Below are 19430 nucleotides of genomic sequence, written 5' to 3'. Positions count from 1 at the left end.
TTCATACCCAAATTCTAAAGTTCTTTATGAAGGCCATCTCATTAGTAGTCACATATTCATACCAGCCCACCCCTCCACTTGACCCCTCCCTTTCCTAGGGTGGGAAAGACCTGTTTTAAATAAGATGGTTTGTGGAAGATGCTTCCAGCAACTTGTAAGACTGTCCAACAAGATAAAGACTCTAGCTTGCTCATTTTTCAGAATCTTTACACCTCAAGATGACCACAAGTAACAACCACTGGTTTCTTCACTATCATTTTCTCTCTTACCGAAGTAGTACTAGTAGTAGGTGAGAAGAAAAAATGTCACATTATAAATCATGTTATTAATATTGATAAGGATATAAGAGTATAATACAGATATAATCCATATTCAATGAACTATTCTGGGGCAGGGGACGAGGTGTGTGTGTATGTGTGAGCGTGTGTATGTATGCGCGTGCTCACGTATGTGTGGTGTTGTGAAAGAAATGTACAAATAGACATAGTACAATGTTGCACATTTTTTCTAAAAGCTAAATACTAGGGGGATAGCCTACAGTCGTTTCACTGAATGTACATCCTCACTGCACAGGTAGTATAATCTTATGATTTGACCCCACCTCCACCGCATACCATATATGGATTGTGCCCACATTCCAAAGGCGGAGCTCATCATGCCACCTGTTTTTCTATGGAACTTTCGGCTGAAAGGAAGGGCGGTTGACACCGGTAGTGCTCACAGAAGTTCGGCGATATTACGAGATCAGATCAGAGAGGAATTGCCGTTAAAAGTTTAAAAAAAAATGGATTTCCGTCGTGTTACTTTTTATTCTTTGTTTTTGTATGTATTTATTAACCATATATGTATTACTCTTCACGCGAAAGAACGTACGTACTCTATTTTCCGTTCTAAAATGCGATTGTAAAGAGCCTTGCTTTGTGTTTTATGAGTTTGGGGATTGGGCTGTGACATGGTATTCTTATGTTTTCTAATATTCTTGCAATATTGTCTATATTACAGTGTTATACAGTCTTTTTTAACAGTCTTTTTCCTCCAATATTTATATTTTCTGTTCAATGTATTGCTTTTTCTATGATATTGTTGGCTAACTTTGCTACTTTAAACATGCAATAATGATACTTTTCATTCTTAATTTATACAACTTGGTAATGGTGGTATTTGATCATGATTTAAAGGAAGGAATTTTACTTCACAAAGAGGACTTGACACTGAAATTCCTTTAGATGAGAGTTGCTAGGTGATGCCATTGTTCATTCAAAGTTTTTAGTTTCAGTATCGGAGTGGACAGGGTCTTGTACTGAAGGGAGAAGGGATGGGAGTGTAGGCTGTGATTGACTTGCATGGGTTCTTAGAGATGTTCCCAACAATTTTCACTCCCTTTAATCATGCTATTATTTAACTTCCCATATTTTCCTCTGCCTTTTTCATGCAAACACGGGGGTTGAAGGACATAGTAATTCCTAGTTTACTGAAATGGACATGGCTTATTTGATCAGATTTGTCATGCCAGGGCATGTCCTCTTGAAAGCCGTGGATGACGTTATATTGGGCCTATTTGGTGAATCTAGGCCTGGCAATTTCTAGCAGGCTACTTTAATAATTGTTGGCTCAGAGAAACAAAGTAACTTTTATAATCCAGTTTACTTGTAGAGTACATCGCTTATTACACATGTTCAATTTCTTATAACACATAAGAACTTATGCCTATTATTTTCTAATGAAACAGCTCCTCAAATGAATTAAGAATGTTTACTAATAGTGCTTTAAAATGATCTCTGTAGAGGTGCTGCTGGATATGAAAGCTTCAGGAGGCGAGTTGGGATGGTTGACCTGGCCATATGAAGAAGGGGTGAGTAGTTACCATACCATATAGTGAGAAAATATAAGGATTGCAGTAGTCTAACCAGATGGATGGTCTACACATGATACACCAGATGGTGTGAAAAGTAGGCTAGATGTCACACAAGGTAGATTCCAAGCCACATTTTGAATTGCACATTTTTGAAAGGTCACATGCAAGACATTCTCTCCGCTCTCATTCCTTCAGAACAGTTTTCTGTGAAAGATGGAATGAGTAGCAGCTCGCAAAGTTTTGGCAAAGCTAGCCTACCCTGGTTTTAGAGCAACCCTTTCATAATACAACTATGAATGTCATAAAATGTCAGCGTTAGAGCTGCATCTGAATTTACAGGACAAAAGTACATTTTCTAACTGAAAATAGCCAACAGGTTGTCATCACTCCATCAATATTCCCTCAAAAACGTTTGGTTGTTGTTGCTGTGGTAATATACATTTGGGAGGTTCCTGTCAGACAAACTGGAACACAAGACTGATGGAAGGAGAAAGGAAGGGAGACTGGTTGGAGGGGGAGAGAGATATTCCTCTATCTATAGTAGTGTGGTTGACGGTCTTAAAAAAGCAACAGGACGTGGTCAGCGTCAGTGCGCTAACTGCTGTTCTTTTGTTACCGTGAAGTTTACAGATGCATTGCATTCTCTACGTATTGGGTAGAATTCCCCCCTATTTTATGATGTTTGGTCTATTCTCATCAAACTTCCTCAAACTTATGAAACACATTTACATTTGACTTTGGAGTGGATGTTTTAATAATGCACTTTGTTCTTGATCTATATCTATCGTCTCTTCCTTCTCACACTCTTCCTTCTCACACTTGGAATAAAGCACTCACTGTGCATGGTCCAATGAAATATGCCTTTATGGAAGCCATCTGAGGGGTTAAATGATTTCATGATGGTTATTCTTTTAAAGCCCAGTGCTTAATTAATGGATTCCTTAAATCCTGCTACCAGGCAAGCATTTCCTTATTTTCCCTCTCTTAAAACAGACTTAATCACAGCCAATATTGCTGCCATGTCTTTTCCATGAACTCATAAAAAAACCTTTAACTGCGATAATGCTTGGTATTCCACAAAAGTATTTGTTTTAGTGTTATGTCTGTGTCACACAGGCACCCACGTCAGTTCGTGGAAACCACACACGTAGTGAGCAATCCACGCGTCCAGACCAAATCCTTCCCTGGCGTGTGGAAGAAAAGTAGCGGGAAAGCTTGAGCAGTTTATAGGCTTCTCAGCAGGCAGACAGTTGTTTCATCAATAAAACAGCAACTGATCCTTGACGAGAACATAATCCCCTTAATCTTATGCTCATTCTCTTAAAACCCTCTCTCTCCTTCCTTCACTGGTTGTGTCTTGCCCTGTACATTGTGTTAAACTAAACCTCTGTTCTCTCTCTGTTTCAGTGGGAGATAGTCCAGACAGTGGTGAATGGCTCCCTCCTCTACACTTACAGTGTGTGTAACATCGACGCGGGTGAGCAGGACAACTGGCTCCGAACCACCTTCATCCAGGGGCACCCAGGAACCACCCGCGTCTCTGTTGAGCTGCACTTCGTTGTGCGGGACTGCAACACCTTCGACGGCACCTCGCTCGCCTGCAAAGAGACCTTCAACCTGCACATGTTCGAGGCCGATGCCGACGTGGGCACCAGCTTCCATAAGGGCCAGTTCCGCAAAGTGGCCACCATCGCGTCGGACGAAATCACGCGGGGCCGCGGTGTGCTGAAAGTAAACGTGGAGACACGGACAATGGGCCCTCTATCCAGGAAGGGCTTCTACTTGGCCTTCCAGGACATGGGAGCGTGTGTGGCACTGCTCTCTGTGAGGGTGTACTACAAGACTTGTCCGTCCACCGTGCAGAGCCTGGCCGCCTTCCCAGAGACGGTAACAGATGCCCTGAGGGAGGTGGAGGGAACATGTGTGCAGAACGCCGTGAGCCAGGCCACCCCACGCATCTACTGCACCGCTGAGGGAGAGTGGGTGGTGCCCGTGGGACAGTGCCAATGCCGCGGAGGCTATGAAGTTGTTGGAGACTCCTGCCAAGGTAAGACTACAGCCAGGCTTCACGTAATGCATCTCCCTGCACACCCCAACCCCCTACCTGTTGTAATGTTGGGTGTTAGTTTTCAACAGCAGCTGTATTTACAGAAGTGCAAGGACTAACCACCACCCTGGCTGGGTTTTTAGAAATGACTGCAAACTGTGCACAAGAATGTTAATTGTGATTTAAAATATCTCACAGACATGAATGTTAATTTGGTTTTCAAACACCTCACAGACATGAATGTTAATTGTGATTTAAAACATCTCAGAGACATGAATGTTAATTGGGATTTCTAACACCTCACAGACATGAATGTTAATTGGGATTTCTAACACCTCACAGACATGAATGTTAATTGGGATTTCTAACACCTCACAGACATGAATGTTAATTGGGATTTAAAACATCTCACAGACATGAATGTTAATTGTGATTTAAAACATCACAGAGACATGAATGTTAATTGGAATTTCAAACACCTCACAGACATGAATGTTAATTGGGATTTCTAACACCTCATAGACATGAATGTTAATTGGGATTTCTAACACCTCATAGACATGAATGTTAATTGGGATTTCTAACACCTCATAGACATGAATGTTAATTGGGATTTCTAACACCTCATAGACATGAATGTTAATTGGGATTTCTAACACCTCATAGACATGAATGTTAATTGGGATTTCTAACACCTCATAGACATGAATGTTAATTGGGATTTCTAACACCTCATAGACATGAATGTTAATTGGGATTTCTAACACCTCACAGACATGAATGTTAATTGGGATTTCTAACACCTCATAGACATGAATGTTAATTGGGATTTCTAACACCTCATAGACATGAATGTTAATTGGGATTTCTAACACCTCATAGACATGAATGTTAATTGGGATTTCTAACACCTCACAGACATGAATGTTAATTGGGATTTCTAACACCTCACAGACATGAATGTTAATTGGGATTTCTAACACCTCACAGACATGAATGTTAATTGGGATTTCTAACACCTCACAGACATGAATGTTAATTGGGATTTCTAACACCTCACAGACATGAATGTTAATTGGGATTTCTAACACCTCACAAACAACAATAAAAGCAGGTCAGGTGTAGAATGATTTACAGGAATGAATGTAGATAAAACAGTGTAAGGTATTTGGACATGTTTTTGTTTGTTTTGACAGCAATGCCAAGAGATGTTTAGGATTGTAACACTATTTCCAAACATGATATGGGAGAGGGCCTGCATGTGGGAGAATGTGGCAGAGGTACAAGGCAAAAGGGAATTCTGGGGAAGTTTTGGCTGCTGTAAAGAGCACTCTTGGTCATGAATCATTCTATCTGGCCAACATTTTCTTTCCACTGTGTTTGTCTCTCAGGACTTAGAAATGGGGTGGGGTGAGGAGGATACTGTTTTATGGACAATGAAAATTGTACGAGGGAAATCTGTTGTAGACTATAGGGGCATGAGGCGTAAAAGTTTGTAGTTTAAGTAGGAATGTTGTTTAAGAATGCTCAAATGCATATAATCCGGATACATCTGTTTGTTTGAGGCAAGGGGACTGGTAGAGAGGCATTTGGTTTTTTAATGTTGTAGTTGAGAAACACTAAGAGTACGCCTAGATGGAACACATTGCAGTAATGAATTGAAATGTAAATGATTGTTTGCTCACATTGTTTGTATGAAAGTTGCCATGTCTTTGGTATTCCGGGGTGTGGTGTGATGAGCTATCAGGAGGAAACTGGAAAGGAGGGGGAGAGGGAGGGAGGAACATTACATTACTTTATGCTCAGTGAACTGGGGATTTCTGAAAGGAATTCGTTCACCCTCACGTCCCCTCCAGTACTGATTGGCTAAGGAGAGCCATGTGACTTGATGTGCCAGCTGAAGAGTACCTGAGCAGTGTGTCTTCTCCACACAGCTATTTGTGTGCGTCCATAGCCATGGCTGAGGCGAACCACAGATTACAGGGACTGTGCCATCACGCCCATCTCAGTCAGGAAGGTTATACTGAGTCAGTCTGTGGTTTATGACGGGACAAGAGGCTCCCTTGTTGAAGCCAGAGATCCCGGGCACCTTGGGTTGTATAATTACTTGGATTGTATCCCTTTGACTCCCTATTACAGTAAAATATAGCCAATAGGCTAGGCAACCAGGTTAGCTCATAGATCAGGGATCATCAACTAACTGAACAAAATATAAACGTAACATGTAAAGTGTTTGTCCCATGTTTCATGAACTGAAATCAAATAAAAGATCCCAGACATTTTTCTATACGCACAAAAAGCTTATTTCTCAAAAATATTGTGCGCAAATTTGTTAACATCCCTGTTAGTGAGCATTTCTCCTTTGCCAAGATAATCCATCCACCTGACAGGTGTGGCATATCAAGAAGCTGATTAAACAGCAAGATCAATACACAGGTGCACCTTGTACTGGGGACAATAAAAGGACACTCTAAAATGTGCCATTTTGTCACACAACACAATGCCATATATGTCTCAAGTTTTGAGGGAGTGTGAATTTGGCATACTGAGTACAGGACTGTCCACCAGAGCTGTTGCCAGAGAATTTAATGTTCATTTCTCTACCATAAGCCGCCTCCAACGTCGTTTTAGAGAATTTAATGACCCCAAGCATACAGCCAATGCAATGCTGAAATGGTTTCAGAACAAGAATGTGAAAGTCCCTTTGTGGCCCAGCCAAAGCCCAGACTAGAATTGAAAATCTGTGGAAAGACTTGAAGATTAGGGCTTACCGCCGCTCCCCATCTAACTTATGAGAGCTTAAAATCCCCAAATCCAGATGTGTCTCTTGTGGATACAGACATACCCAAGACGACTCAAAGCTGTAATCGCTGACAAAGGTGCTTCTACAATGTATTGACTCAGGGATGTGAATACTTATGTAAATGAGACATTTATGTATTTCATTTTCAAAAATATTTCAAAAATATCTAAAAACTGGGGGCCAAACCCGGGCCGCAGGCCACCAGTTAGGGAAAACTGTCATAGATTGTTATGTTGTTACCGTACTACATTAAAAATACATTTACATTTATCGTAACATTGAGAAAGTATTCCACCATACCATAGCTCCAAGCCTGAGGAAGGGTAACCTGAAGCGTCTGATAGTTCCAGGCGAAGGGGAAGGCCAAGCTCAGGAATGTTCCATGTCCAGGACTGCTGTCAGTGCTGCTGTGAATCGCATTACAAGAGACATGCCAAACAGAAGATGTATTTAAAAAATACATTATTGATGCAATTTCAATGTTGTTTGAGTTTCTTTGTGCATCATCACATTTGCTTGAGATGATTTTACTGCAACACTGCTCACTGCATCCAAGCTTCTTGACATAGGAGTTTCAAAGAGCTGTCAGTCAAGGTGAGCTCATGAATATAAGCTCTCCACCACAGCCATGAGAGAGAAATGCCTTTTTACCTCAAATATTTCAGCATTTCTACCCCCAAAAAATATTATGGGTGATATTTTAGTCACTCAAAAGGCCATTTTACATGGGAATGACTGTTCGGGACCTTTAAAAAATATTTTCACTGTTGAATTCGGAAGTTTACATACACCTTAGCCATTTAAACTCAGTTTTTCACAATTCCTGACAATTAATCCTAGTAAAAATTCCCTGTCTTAGGTCAGTTAGGATCACCACTTAATTTTAAGAATGTGAAATGTCAGAATAATAGTAGAGAGAATTATCACATTCCCAGTGGGTCAGAAGTTTACATACACTCAATTAGTATTTGGTAGCATTGCCTTTAAATTGTTTAACTTGGGTCAAACCTTTCAGGTAGCCTTCCACAAGCTTCCCACAATAAGTTTGGTGAATTTTGGCTCATTCCTCCTGACAGAGCTGGTGTAATTGAGCCAGATTTGTAGGCCTCCTTGCTCGCACACGCTTTTTCAGTTCTGCCCACACATTTTCTATGGGGGGATTGAGGTCAGGGCTTTGTGATGGCCACTCCAATACCTTGACTTTGTTGTCCTTAAGCCATTTTGCCACAACTTTGGAAGTATGCTTGGCGTCATTGTCCATTAGGAAGACTCATTTGTGACCAAGCTTTAACTTTGGGACGGATGATTTGAGATGATGCTTCAATAAATCCACATTTCCCTCCTCGTGAAGCCATCTATTTTGTGAAGTGCACCAGTCCCTCCTGCAGCAAAGCACCCCCACAACATGATGCTGCCACCCCTGTGCTTCACGGTTGGGATGGTGTTCTTCGGCTTGCAAGCCTCCCCCTTTTTCCTCCAAACATAATGATGGTCATTATGGCCAAACAGTTCTATTTTTGTTTCATCAGACCAGAGGACATTTTTCCAAAAAGTACGATCTTTGTCCCCATGTGCAGATGCGAACCATAGTCTGGCTTTTTTTATGGCAGTTTTGGAGCAGTGTCTTCTTCCTTGCTGAGCAGCCTTTCAGGTTATGTCGATATAGGACTCGTTTTTACTGTGGATATAGATACTTTTGTACCTGTTTCCTCCAGCATCTTCACAAGGTCCTTTGCTGTTGTTCTGGGATTGATTTGCACTTTTCACACCAAAGTACATTCATCTCTAGGAGACAGGACACGTCTCCTTCTGAGTGGTATGACGGCTTCGTGGTCCCATGGTGTTTATACTTGCGTACTATTGTTTGTACAGGTGAACGTGGTACCTTCAGGCATTTGGAAATTGCTCCCAAAGATGAACCGGACTTGTGGAGGTCTATAATCTTTTGATTTTTCCATGATGTCAAGCAAAGAGGCACTGAGTTTGAAGGTAGGCCTTGAAATACATCCACAGGTACACCTCCAATTGACTCAAATGATGTCAATTAGGTCATCAGAAGCTTCTAAAGCCATGACATAATTGTCTGGAACTTTCCAAGCTGTTAAAAGGCACAGTCAACTTAGTGTATGTAAACTTCTGACCCACTGGAATTGTGATACAGTGAAATAAACAATTGTTGGAAAAAACAAAGTAGATGTCCTAACCGACTTACCAAAACTATAGTTTGTTAACAAGATGTTTGTGGAGTGGTTGAAAAACTAGTTTTAATGACTTCAACCTAAGTGTATGTAAACTTCCAACTTCAACTGTAGAGATATATATATATATATTAAAAGAGGACAGCCAGAAAAGACCCAAACAGGCTTGACATGACAAACTTGTTCAGTTCATTATTATACTAATTTATAATACTGAGTCATATCCTAATTCTCTGTGCAGTCAAGCAGAAACACATTCCTGTCAATGGCAAGGGATTTATGTCTCTAAAGGTCCAGAGAATATGTTCTGGGAACAAGGAAGTAAAGGGGAAGGTTGGGCCAGGATGACTGAAATGAGATGGTTGTTCGTGACTCAGTATGAAGTCATTAGGGAGGGGAGTTGGTGGTTAGTGGACAGTTGGCGGGCGCATGAGAGGTTGGTCAGTTAGATGTGTGGAACTGCCAGGAACATAGTTAATTTAGGCAAGGGGCGGCAGGTAGCCTAGTGGTTAGACCGTTGGACTAGTAACTGAAAGGTTGCAAGATCAAATCCCCAAGGTAAAAATCTGTAGTTCTACCCCTGAACAAGGCAGTTAACTTAACCCACTGTTCCTAGGCCGTCATTGAAAATAAGAATTTGTTCTTAACGGACTTGCCTAGTTAAATAAAGGTTAAAAAAAAGTTGTCAAGAGGATTAGTGTGGAGCAAAAGGACAGCTGTTTGCAAATGATATGCCACATGCAATGAGCTCCTTGTTCCCACTCATTAGAACAATGGGCTGACACAGAGATCAAAACATAGATGAGATTAACAGATACATTACTGCCTCCACCACTCCATTCATAAAGAGCACCGCCGTATCCAAAGGGACTGACCAGGACAATGTGAGCCATTATTTCAGGTCCCACTTTCAGTCAGATATTTTTTTTATTTCCTTAGTTTGTAAGAAAATGCAATTCATCAATAACAAAAAACCACATGAATGTGTAATAATTCTGTCAAATTCATTTTTTAGTCTTGTAAAGTTTCACTCACTGAGATTCAAACATTCTCAGAGTGATCTTGAAAGAGTGCTGTCACTGATATATGCAGCGCACATGCCACCATTTTAGGGCTCTAATGAATAAACACAACATATTTATGGAACCACTTAGTCCAATCCCAGTCACAATAGATGAATAGGGGTAGGGGTACTTTGATACGTGGCAGGAGTCCTGCTGCTCCTTCTCCAGATGAAACAGGCTAGCCCCCTTTTCTTATGCGTTCGTAGCACTATACACCCCTACACTCCCAGAGTGATTCCCCAGAGACAACTTCTGTTGGTACTTGCAACCCTAACCCTAACCCATCCCCCATCCATCTATTCTTCTCAATCCCCCCTACTCAAACTCAAAACTCATCTCCATTGTTCTATTGTGGGGCTGGATGTTACGCAGCGGTCCTTCTGCCATGGTGGTTAAGTCACTGGCAGATCCCTCTTGTTCATCACAGGTCACCCTCTTCACTATAGAGGCCTGATGAAAGACTTATCCCCTGGGGAGACATTAGAATAAAGGGTGAGAGAGAGGAGATCGCTTCTTAAAGTAAACATTCACATCGATTCTCCTAAAAAATCTGTATTGATTTAGGCTCCAACAACACGGTCGGTCAACAACATCTCCCCTTTAGCAGTTCTACTTCCTCCAGACTTCCTCTCCCTTGCTCCATCCTTGCATGTTGTCATTTGTCACCGGAGGAAGGAAGGAAGTACAGTTTCAGACTTGCAATCCTTGCATCCTGGTTTCTGTCCAATACAAACACACACACACACACACACACACACACACACACACACACACACACACACACACACACACACACACACACACACACACACACACACACACACTACCCCCACAAGTTCCGGAATGGAAGGTACATTTTTACTTCATATCCTCCAGGTCAGTTGAATATCTTCAGCAGTACCCATTTTGCTGTTTCCGTTAGGCTCCTCAGACAATACCCACACCAGCATTCACAGTGCTGATTTTGGAGTTCAAAGGGAAAGGTTGTACAGAGTGAACATCTGCTATGTTGAGTGTTTCCGTGGCATCCGGTTGACTGTCAGTGCAACTTGAGAATGGAACTTGAGGCGCAAAGGACAAGTGGAGGCAAATCGTCCGGAAAATCCCATTCCATTCTGTTAAAATACAAAGCCTCAGTGATTACAGTTTAACCACAGCCTGAGTTTCCTGTCAAGCCCCAGGGGACTGACAGAGATATTTTTTTAATGTATTGTAACTCAATCACACACTCTTTCCCTTGTGTACGTGTGGATACTAATAATACTATAACTAATAAGCATCCTCCTGTTTCTTTCAGCGTGTACGCCAGGCTCCTTTAAAGACTCTGTGTCCAGTGAGTCCTGTGAGGTTTGTCCTGAGAATACTGAGCCATCCACAGCCGGCGCCCTCCTGTGTCCATGTATGGAGGGATTCTACCGCTCCCCATCAGACCCTCTTATGTCAGCCTGCTCTGGTAAGAACAATGGCCAGATAGTCAGCTACAGCCAGGCCTATCACTAACAAAGGATTAGCCAATTCTACAGCCATTCCTTATTTTATCCTGTGTCCTCATAGGCTATACTGTCTTTATGTCATCATCATTGTTGATAGAGGGATCTGAGCGTTCTTCATCTGGTGTATTAACATTTGGAATGTCTCACAATAACTCGTCTACTTTCTGCCTCCTCCTTTAGCCCCACCCAGCGCCCCTCGTGACCTGGCCTCCACCACTCTGTCAGCGGACGGCAGGCTGCAGCTGTCCTGGAGCCCCCCACTGGTGACAGGAGGCCGCCGGGACATCTGCTACAGCGTGGTGTGTGAGCGCTGCACTGGAGCCCTGTGTGTGCCCTGTGGGGAGAAGGTCCGCTTCCAGCCCGACCCCTCGGACCTCCAGGACACCGTGGTGACTGTTAGCCAGTTGGAGCCCCACCTCAACTACACGTTCACTGTAGAGGCCCGCAGCGGAGTGTCTCAGTACAGCAGCCAGAGACCCAGCAGCACCATCACCACCGCTCTGCACTTCACTGATCCCCCCAAGGTGACGTCCATCCGTCTGGAGGAGCGGAGCCCCACCAGCCTGTCTCTGTCCTGGGCTCTGTCCAGCCGAACACCATCCCATATCACCCACCGCTACGAACTCATGTACCGCAGAAAGGTAAGACAGACAACTACACTCCTCCCTCTCTCTTCTCTCCATGTCACACATTAAACACAACATATATATAATAGTATTAGTATATCTCTATAGTGAATCCCCTCTCAGTGCTCCTCTCTCTCCCTGTCCCATGCAGGAGGACGACAGTGAGCGTGATGTCACCACATACACAGTCCTGGTTCTGGACAAGAGTACGGTGCAGATCAGTGACCTCTCCCCTGACACGGCCTACGTGTTCAGAGTCCAGGCTCTCAGCCCTGAGGGAAACCCAGGGGGATACAGCATGAAGCATGTGTTCAAAACCTTGCCCATTGGTAAGTGTGGCCCTAGAGACACCACACTTTTTGTCTCTACTATCCAGGCAAGACGTTTTAAAATGTGAGTGTATTGTGAACTCACTGTGTTGTCTGTGGTTGTGTTTCAGCAGAGTCTCAGGTCCAGAACTACACAGGGGTTATGGGAGCTGTAGTAGGAGGAGGAATCATGCTGCTCGTCGTTGTAGTCCTTCTACTGCTGCACAAACGGTTAGAACACACTAATCCTATCATATCCCTCTGTCCTAAGATGTAGTTCACATTTGGTATTTCATTACATTTCCATTTCAGTAATTTAGCAGATGCTCTTATCCAAAGTGACTTACAGTTAGTGCATTCATCTTAAGATAACTATGTGGGACAACCACATACTGTATCTCAGTCATAGTGAGTAAATGTTTTTCTTAATAAGCTGATTGAGAATGTAATGCCATGTCATCTCTAAGAGGGTTTTTATCAGTAACAGCCAGAGTAGCTGTTAAAAACTGTAACTGTAGCCTACTGGGTCTGTTGCTGAAGATGATCCTGCCCTTACTGATATGACAGCCTGTCTGTATATACGAGTATAGGACGAGTCAACAACATTATCTGGATATGAGTTAACAGAATATGAACGTTTAAAAGTGAGATGTTCACTGGGCAGTTTCATGATACCTTACATAATAAGAATGTCTTAACATTGCATATTGTCTGGCCAATCATAATAGTGACTTTGCTTCCTAACAGGAGAATGAACTACCGTCATAGACAGGGATCAGAGGACCCCTACTTCTTCAGCACAGGTAGGAATCACAGCATCCAAGAAATGCACTACATGACCAAAAGTATGTGGACACAGGCTCGTCGAACATCTCATTCCAAAATCATGGGCAGTTGGTCCCCCCTTTGCTGCTATAACAGCCTATACTCTTCTGGGAAGGCTTTCCACTAGATGTTGGAACATTGCTGCTGGGACTTGCTTCCAATCTGCCACAAGAGCATTATTGAGTTTGGACACTGATGTTGGGCGATTAGGCCTGGCTCGCAGTCGGCGTTCCAATTCATCCGAAAGGTGTTCGCTGGGGTTGAGTAGACTAGCCTGAACCATGAAAAATAGCCCCAGGCCATTATTCCTCCTCCACCAAACTTTACAGTTGGCACTTTGCATTGGGGCAGGTAGCATTCTCCTGGCATCCGCTAAACGCAGATTCGTCCGTCGGACTGCCAGATGATTCATCACTCCAGAGAACGAGTTTCCACTGCTCCAGAGTCCAATGGCGGTGGAGAAATTTGACTAACTGACTTGTTGGAAAGGTGGCATCCTATGACGGTGCCACGTTGAAAGTCACTGAGCTCTTCAGTAAGGCCATTCTACTGCCAATGTTTGTCTATGGACATTGAATTGCTGTGTGCTCGATTTTATGCACCTGTCAGCAACGAGTGTGGCTGAAATAGCAAAATCCACAAATTTTAAGGGGTGTCCACATACTTTTGTATATATAGTCAAATTCTCTCTATTGGAACAGCGATGTGAATTACCAAAGAGATTATCTCCAATCTTCAATCTCCTCCTCAGATCAACTGAAGCCCCTGAAGACCTACGTTGACCCACACATGTACGAGGACCCCAACACTGCTATCCTGAAGTTTGCCAGCGAGATTCATCCCAGTCTTGTCACTAAGCAAAAAGCCATCGGAGCAGGTAAATGTCAAACTAGTTTACAGTAATATTTTGAACAAATCTCATCGATCCCCTCCCCCAAGAAGAATGCTATGAATTCATATTATTCTCTGTGTGTTTCTGTTTCACAGGAGAGTTTGGGGAAGTGTACCGTGGTGTGATGAAGGCTCCAAGGAGAGGAGAGGTAGCGGTAGCCATCAAGACATTGAAGCCAGGCTACACAGAGAAGCAGAAGCAGGATTTCCTTAGTGAAGCCAGCATCATGGGCCAGTTCTCCCACCAGAACATCATCCGCCTGGAGGGAGTCATCACCAAGTGTGAGTTCCTGCTCTCAGACACTGTGTCTCAAATGACAGCCTCTACTGATTCACTGAATAGTCATTTATTGTCAGGTGTGTGCGTACTGGTAGCAAAGTCAGGTGCAGGAGAGCAGAGAGCTGTGAACAGGCACACACTTTATTGAGTCAGGAGAAACCAACAGACGACGCAACTGCGTCAAAACCTCCAGCCCATAGGCAAAAGTGCAAAATGCGCAAAACAGTCACAATAGTTTATGTTTAACAATAAACATCTTCGTCAACAGCACAGTATAAGCAAACCAGTCTAGCGTCAACAATTAACACGTAACACAAACAATTTCACACAAAGACATGAGGGGGAACAGAGGAATAAATACATGCAGTGTGATTGGGGAATGAAAACCAGGTGTACAAGACAAAACAAATGGATACATTAAAAATGGAACAGCGATAGCTAGAAAGCCGGTGACGTCGACTGCCGCACGCCGAAGTCGTGACATTTATTAGTTATTATTAAGTTATTTACTTTATCTAGTAACATCCCCTATTTCCCATCTCCACCATACTGTGCCTCTTTTGTTGACATGAAGTACTACATTTGTACCTTTTTATAATTTTCTTCAAGCAGTCAAGCATGCCATGATTGTGACAGAATACATGGAGAATGGAGCGCTTGACAACTATCTAAAGGACCATGATGGGGAGATTTCCTCGTACCAGCTGGTGGGCATGCTGTGTGGCATCGCGGCCGGCATGAAGTACCTCTCTGACATGAGCTATGTTCACCGAGACCTGGCTGCCCGCAACGTTCTGGTCAACAGCAACCTGGAGTGCAAGGTGTCTGACTTCGGCCTGTCCCGCGTGCTGGAAGACGATCCTGAGGGCACCTACACCACCAGCGTGAGTCAAACATCCATTGTACTGATATTAATGTATGGAAACAGTGGGGGTATTACTATGCACTTAGTAGCCTTCCTATGTCTTTACTTATAATTGGTTACAAATGATTGGTGATGTTGACAGGCACTCACTCCGTATCCTAAACCTTTACATTAGTAATAGCCATGCCTCTAGTGAATACATTCCCTTCAGTCTCATTCTTATGATTAGTTATTGTTGCTATTCCTTCAGGGAGGGAAGATCCCCATCCGCTGGACCGCCCCAGAGGCTATCGCCTACAGGAAGTTCACCTCGGCCAGCGACGTGTGGAGCTTCGGCATAGTCATGTGGGAAGTCATGGCCTTCGGAGAACGACCCTACTGGGACATGAGCAACCATGAGGTAGGCCCTATTGGGACATGAGCAATAATGAGGTAGACCCTAGTGGGACATGAGCAACCATGAGGTAGACCCTACTGGGACAGGAGCAACCATGAGGTAGACCCTACTGGGATATGAGCAACCATGAGGTAGACCCTACTGGGACAGGAGCAACCATGAGGTAGACCCTACTGGGACATGAGCAACCATGAGGTAGACCCTACTGGGACAGGAGCAACCATGAGGTAGACCCTACTGAGATATGAGCAAACATGAGGTAGACCCTACTGGGACATGAGCAACCATGAGGTAGACCCTACTGGGACAGGAGCAACCATGAGGTAGTCCTACTGGGACAGGAGCAACCATGAGGTAGACCCTACTGGGACATGAGCAACCATGAGGTAGACCCTACTGGGACAGGAGCAACCATGAGGTAGACCCTACTGGGACATGAGCAACCATGAGGTAGACCCTACTGGGACAGGAGCAACCATGAGGTAGACCCTACTGGGACATGAGCAACCATGAGGTAGACCCTACTGGGATATGAGCAACCATGAGGTAGACCCTACTGGGATATGAGCAACCATGAGGTAGACCCTACTGGGATATGAGCAACCATGAGGTAGACCCTACTGGGACAGGAGCAACCATGAGGTAGACCCTACTGGGACATGAGCAACCATGAGGTAGACCCTACTGGGACATGAGCAACCATGAGGTAGACCCTACTGGGACAGGAGCAACCATGAGGTAGACCCTACTGGGACATGAGCAACCATGAGGTAGACCCTACTGGGACAGGAGCAACCATGAGGTAGACCCTACTGGGACATGAGCAACCATGAGGTAGACCCTACTGGGACAGGAGCAACCATGAGGTAGACCCTACTGGGATATGAGCAAACATGAGGTAGACCTTACACTTCATCTGTTACATTTCCTTCACTCCCTTCCCTGTTTTATGGAAATAACAGAGCGCTGTAGGTCTGGGTAAACACAAGGCCTCTGTGATGCATCATCTCTGGGTATTTATCCTGGGTGGAGTGTTTAAAACAACCCACTAAGGGCCTCTAAGTCAAAATAGTTCCCACAGTCCTCTTCACATAAAACTGTTAGTGCCCACATGCATTAACACAACACATAATCTTACAGTCTGTTGGTCTAGATCATAAACACTAGCTCTGTGAGACATGGTCTAAACCCCGCTTCTTCCTCAGGTGATGAAGGCCATTAACGAGGCCTTCCGGCTGCCTGCACCCATGGACTGTCCATCCACCGTTTACCAGCTGATGCTGCAGTGTTGGCTGCAGGACCGCTCCAAACGACCTCGCTTCCCAGACATCGTCAACATCCTGGACAAACTGCTCCGGAGCCCAGAATCTCTGAAAACCATTGCTTACTTTGATCCCCGGTAAGATGCGAATGAATGAAGCTGATTTCCCCTGGACTTGACAGTTGATTTTTTTCAATCACATACTGTGAATATAGCATTTCCTTACCAATCTATTTCCCCGTTTTTTTCCATACAGTGTGTCCATCCGCCTCCCCAGCACCAGTGGCTGTGACGGCTCCCCCTTCAGGTCTGTGCCGGAATGGCTGGAGTCCATCAAGATGAGCCAATACACTGAGAGCTTTGCCTGCGCTGGAATCACAACCATGGATCAGGTGCTATCCATGAGGCATGAGTAAGTACTACACACATACAGTAACCATGCACCAGCCTCACCACATTACATGAGCTTAGTAGGGACACTGCCACATTTGAAAAATACAGTAAGAGTATTCAGATCTTTGTTAAGCATTTGTTGTCCGGTATGCCACACTCTCATCTATGGAATGCAACACTCATATTCATCAAATGCCCCTCCCTCATACCATTCCTCACTGCCCCACCCTATATAGCACTACTGGCTGTATCATGTCCGAGTAGGAAGTTTCAAATGCAATCATATTTTATCATGTGCTACCTATTGGTTTGAATGTGAAACATTTTCCTAACAGCTCCTGTCTCTATCTTTCTTCTCTCTCAGGGACATCAGGAACATTGGCGTGCGGTTACCAGGTCACATGAAGAGAATCGCCTATAGCATCGTTGGACTTAAAGACCAGACCAGCTCACTCAGTGTTTGCAGTACAGTGTTTGCAGTGTGAGACCCCCAATTTGAGATTCCCCAAAATAGGACTGCACTGACCACCTTATTCCACTGTCACATTGAATAGGGAAATGGAACAAGTTGGGTTGAACATGTAGTAATAATGGCTGAGCTACGCTGCTTTAGACTGGTCAGTGGCATGACTGAAGAGGACCTTGCCTGCCAGCCACTCAGGAAAGACGGGCTTGTAAAACCATTACATGTCAGTCCTCCATGACAAGAGACCCTGAGAGATGTGGTTAAAGGAGAAGTAATGCATCATATATAAATCACTTTTTATATTATCAAGTATGGAAATATGTCAGATAGGAAACGACAGGTTTGGATGAAGCTGTATGAGACCTGAGACCTTTTTTCTCAACTGGAAGACATTCAAGCTAAGGCACTCCAGGACTGGGTCTACCTCCTCCTCAAGCACTCACTTATTCCTCTAGTCACTTCTGGACATTCATAAAGATTTGAGGCTTTGACGTAACAGATAGATAGATGAGAATGCCAATCTACTCAAATGACAAGTTTATTGGTCTTCTGAATTATTCCAGTCAGGTCAAGAAATCAAATACTTTTTCTTTCTTTTTGATTTTGTAGGTTCCATCCTGTCTGCAATCCACCTCATATACTTTTCTCTCATACATTTTGAAATAGTATTTTTCTTTAGTTTATAGTTCATCTCCATCTACTCTTAGTGGTTCTTCCATTATTATTTAATATTTAATATTTATTGTATTTTTTTAATTAATGACACTGCTCTGGCACGTTTTTAGAAATATAGTTTTCTGTTTCTATAAAATCATTGTTTCCTTGTAGCAGAAAGGAAACATAGCAGAAAATAAACTACTGTACATTGTAGTTATACTATTTATTCACTGGATTCTCAGCATAGCTCACTGTAATATCTACTGCTGTACATATCATTCTAGGTATATATATTTTGTGTAAATATGCATAGATTGCATTAGGATTACTAATACAATGTCGTTTGGGTTCACTGGATTGGTTCTGATATTTATGATTTCTAGAAACAAGCATTTCAGCACATGAAGCATTTCGATTTGATAAAAAATATAGGCAAGAAAAAAATGTTTGATTGAAATAAACATTTTTGGGGGTATTTCCTTGACAACCACCCTCCAGTTGGCGATAAGCACAGTCAGCTTCGATGTCAGTTAGTGACTACCATTGCAGTCTGGAATCTTCCATCTCTACTCTACTGTACTTCATCACATATGTATCATTTGTTACGGAGCCCCTGCTAAATTCATTCTCGCTGTATCTCGGGCTCAATATTAATTCCTCTTCAATTAATTGTTCACTTGCAATTTTGAGTAGGACAGTAATTACAATGTCTCTAAATGTAATATTGACACATCTATACTGAATAAAAATATAAACGCAACATGTAATGTGTTAGTTCCATGTTTCAAAAGCTGAAATAAAAAACAAAAAGCTTATTTCTCTCACAATGTGCACAAATTTGTTTACATTCCTGTTAGTGAGCATTTATCCTTTGTCAAGATAATCCAACCACTTGACAGGTGTGGCATATCAAGAAGCTGATTAAACAGCATGATCATTACACAGGTGCACCTTGTGCTGGGGACAATATAAGGCCACTAAAATGTGCAGTTGTGTCATAA

The 19430-nt window shown here is 43.2% G+C and overlaps 1 protein-coding gene across 2 annotated transcripts; it reads left to right on the top strand.

The window, feature by feature from the left end:
- Positions 1–689: 689 nt before the first annotated feature.
- Positions 690–19189, top strand: LOC109898713 (ephrin type-A receptor 2). Of its 2 annotated transcripts, none has more exons than XM_020493812.2 (15): positions 690–869; positions 1785–1852; positions 3263–3902; positions 11265–11420; positions 11641–12101; positions 12238–12415; positions 12526–12625; positions 13142–13197; positions 13971–14096; positions 14207–14392; positions 15003–15274; positions 15506–15655; positions 16858–17051; positions 17170–17325; positions 17671–19189. In XM_020493812.2, exons 1-15 carry the CDS (start codon positions 785–787, stop codon positions 17789–17791), a joined length of 2949 nt encoding a protein of 982 aa, XP_020349401.1. In that variant the 5' UTR covers positions 690–784; the 3' UTR covers positions 17792–19189. The 2 variants fall into 2 exon arrangements, with proteins under 2 accessions (XP_020349401.1, XP_020349407.1); XM_020493818.2 differs by having other exon boundaries at positions 698–869; positions 12529–12625.
- Positions 19190–19430: the final 241 nt, after the last annotated feature.

The sequence above is a fragment of the Oncorhynchus kisutch genome, linkage group LG1, assembly GCF_002021735.2.
Source record: "Oncorhynchus kisutch isolate 150728-3 linkage group LG1, Okis_V2, whole genome shotgun sequence".
Lineage (NCBI taxonomy): Eukaryota > Metazoa > Chordata > Actinopteri > Salmoniformes > Salmonidae > Oncorhynchus > Oncorhynchus kisutch.
This window is presented reverse-complemented; position numbering and strand designations above follow the sequence as displayed.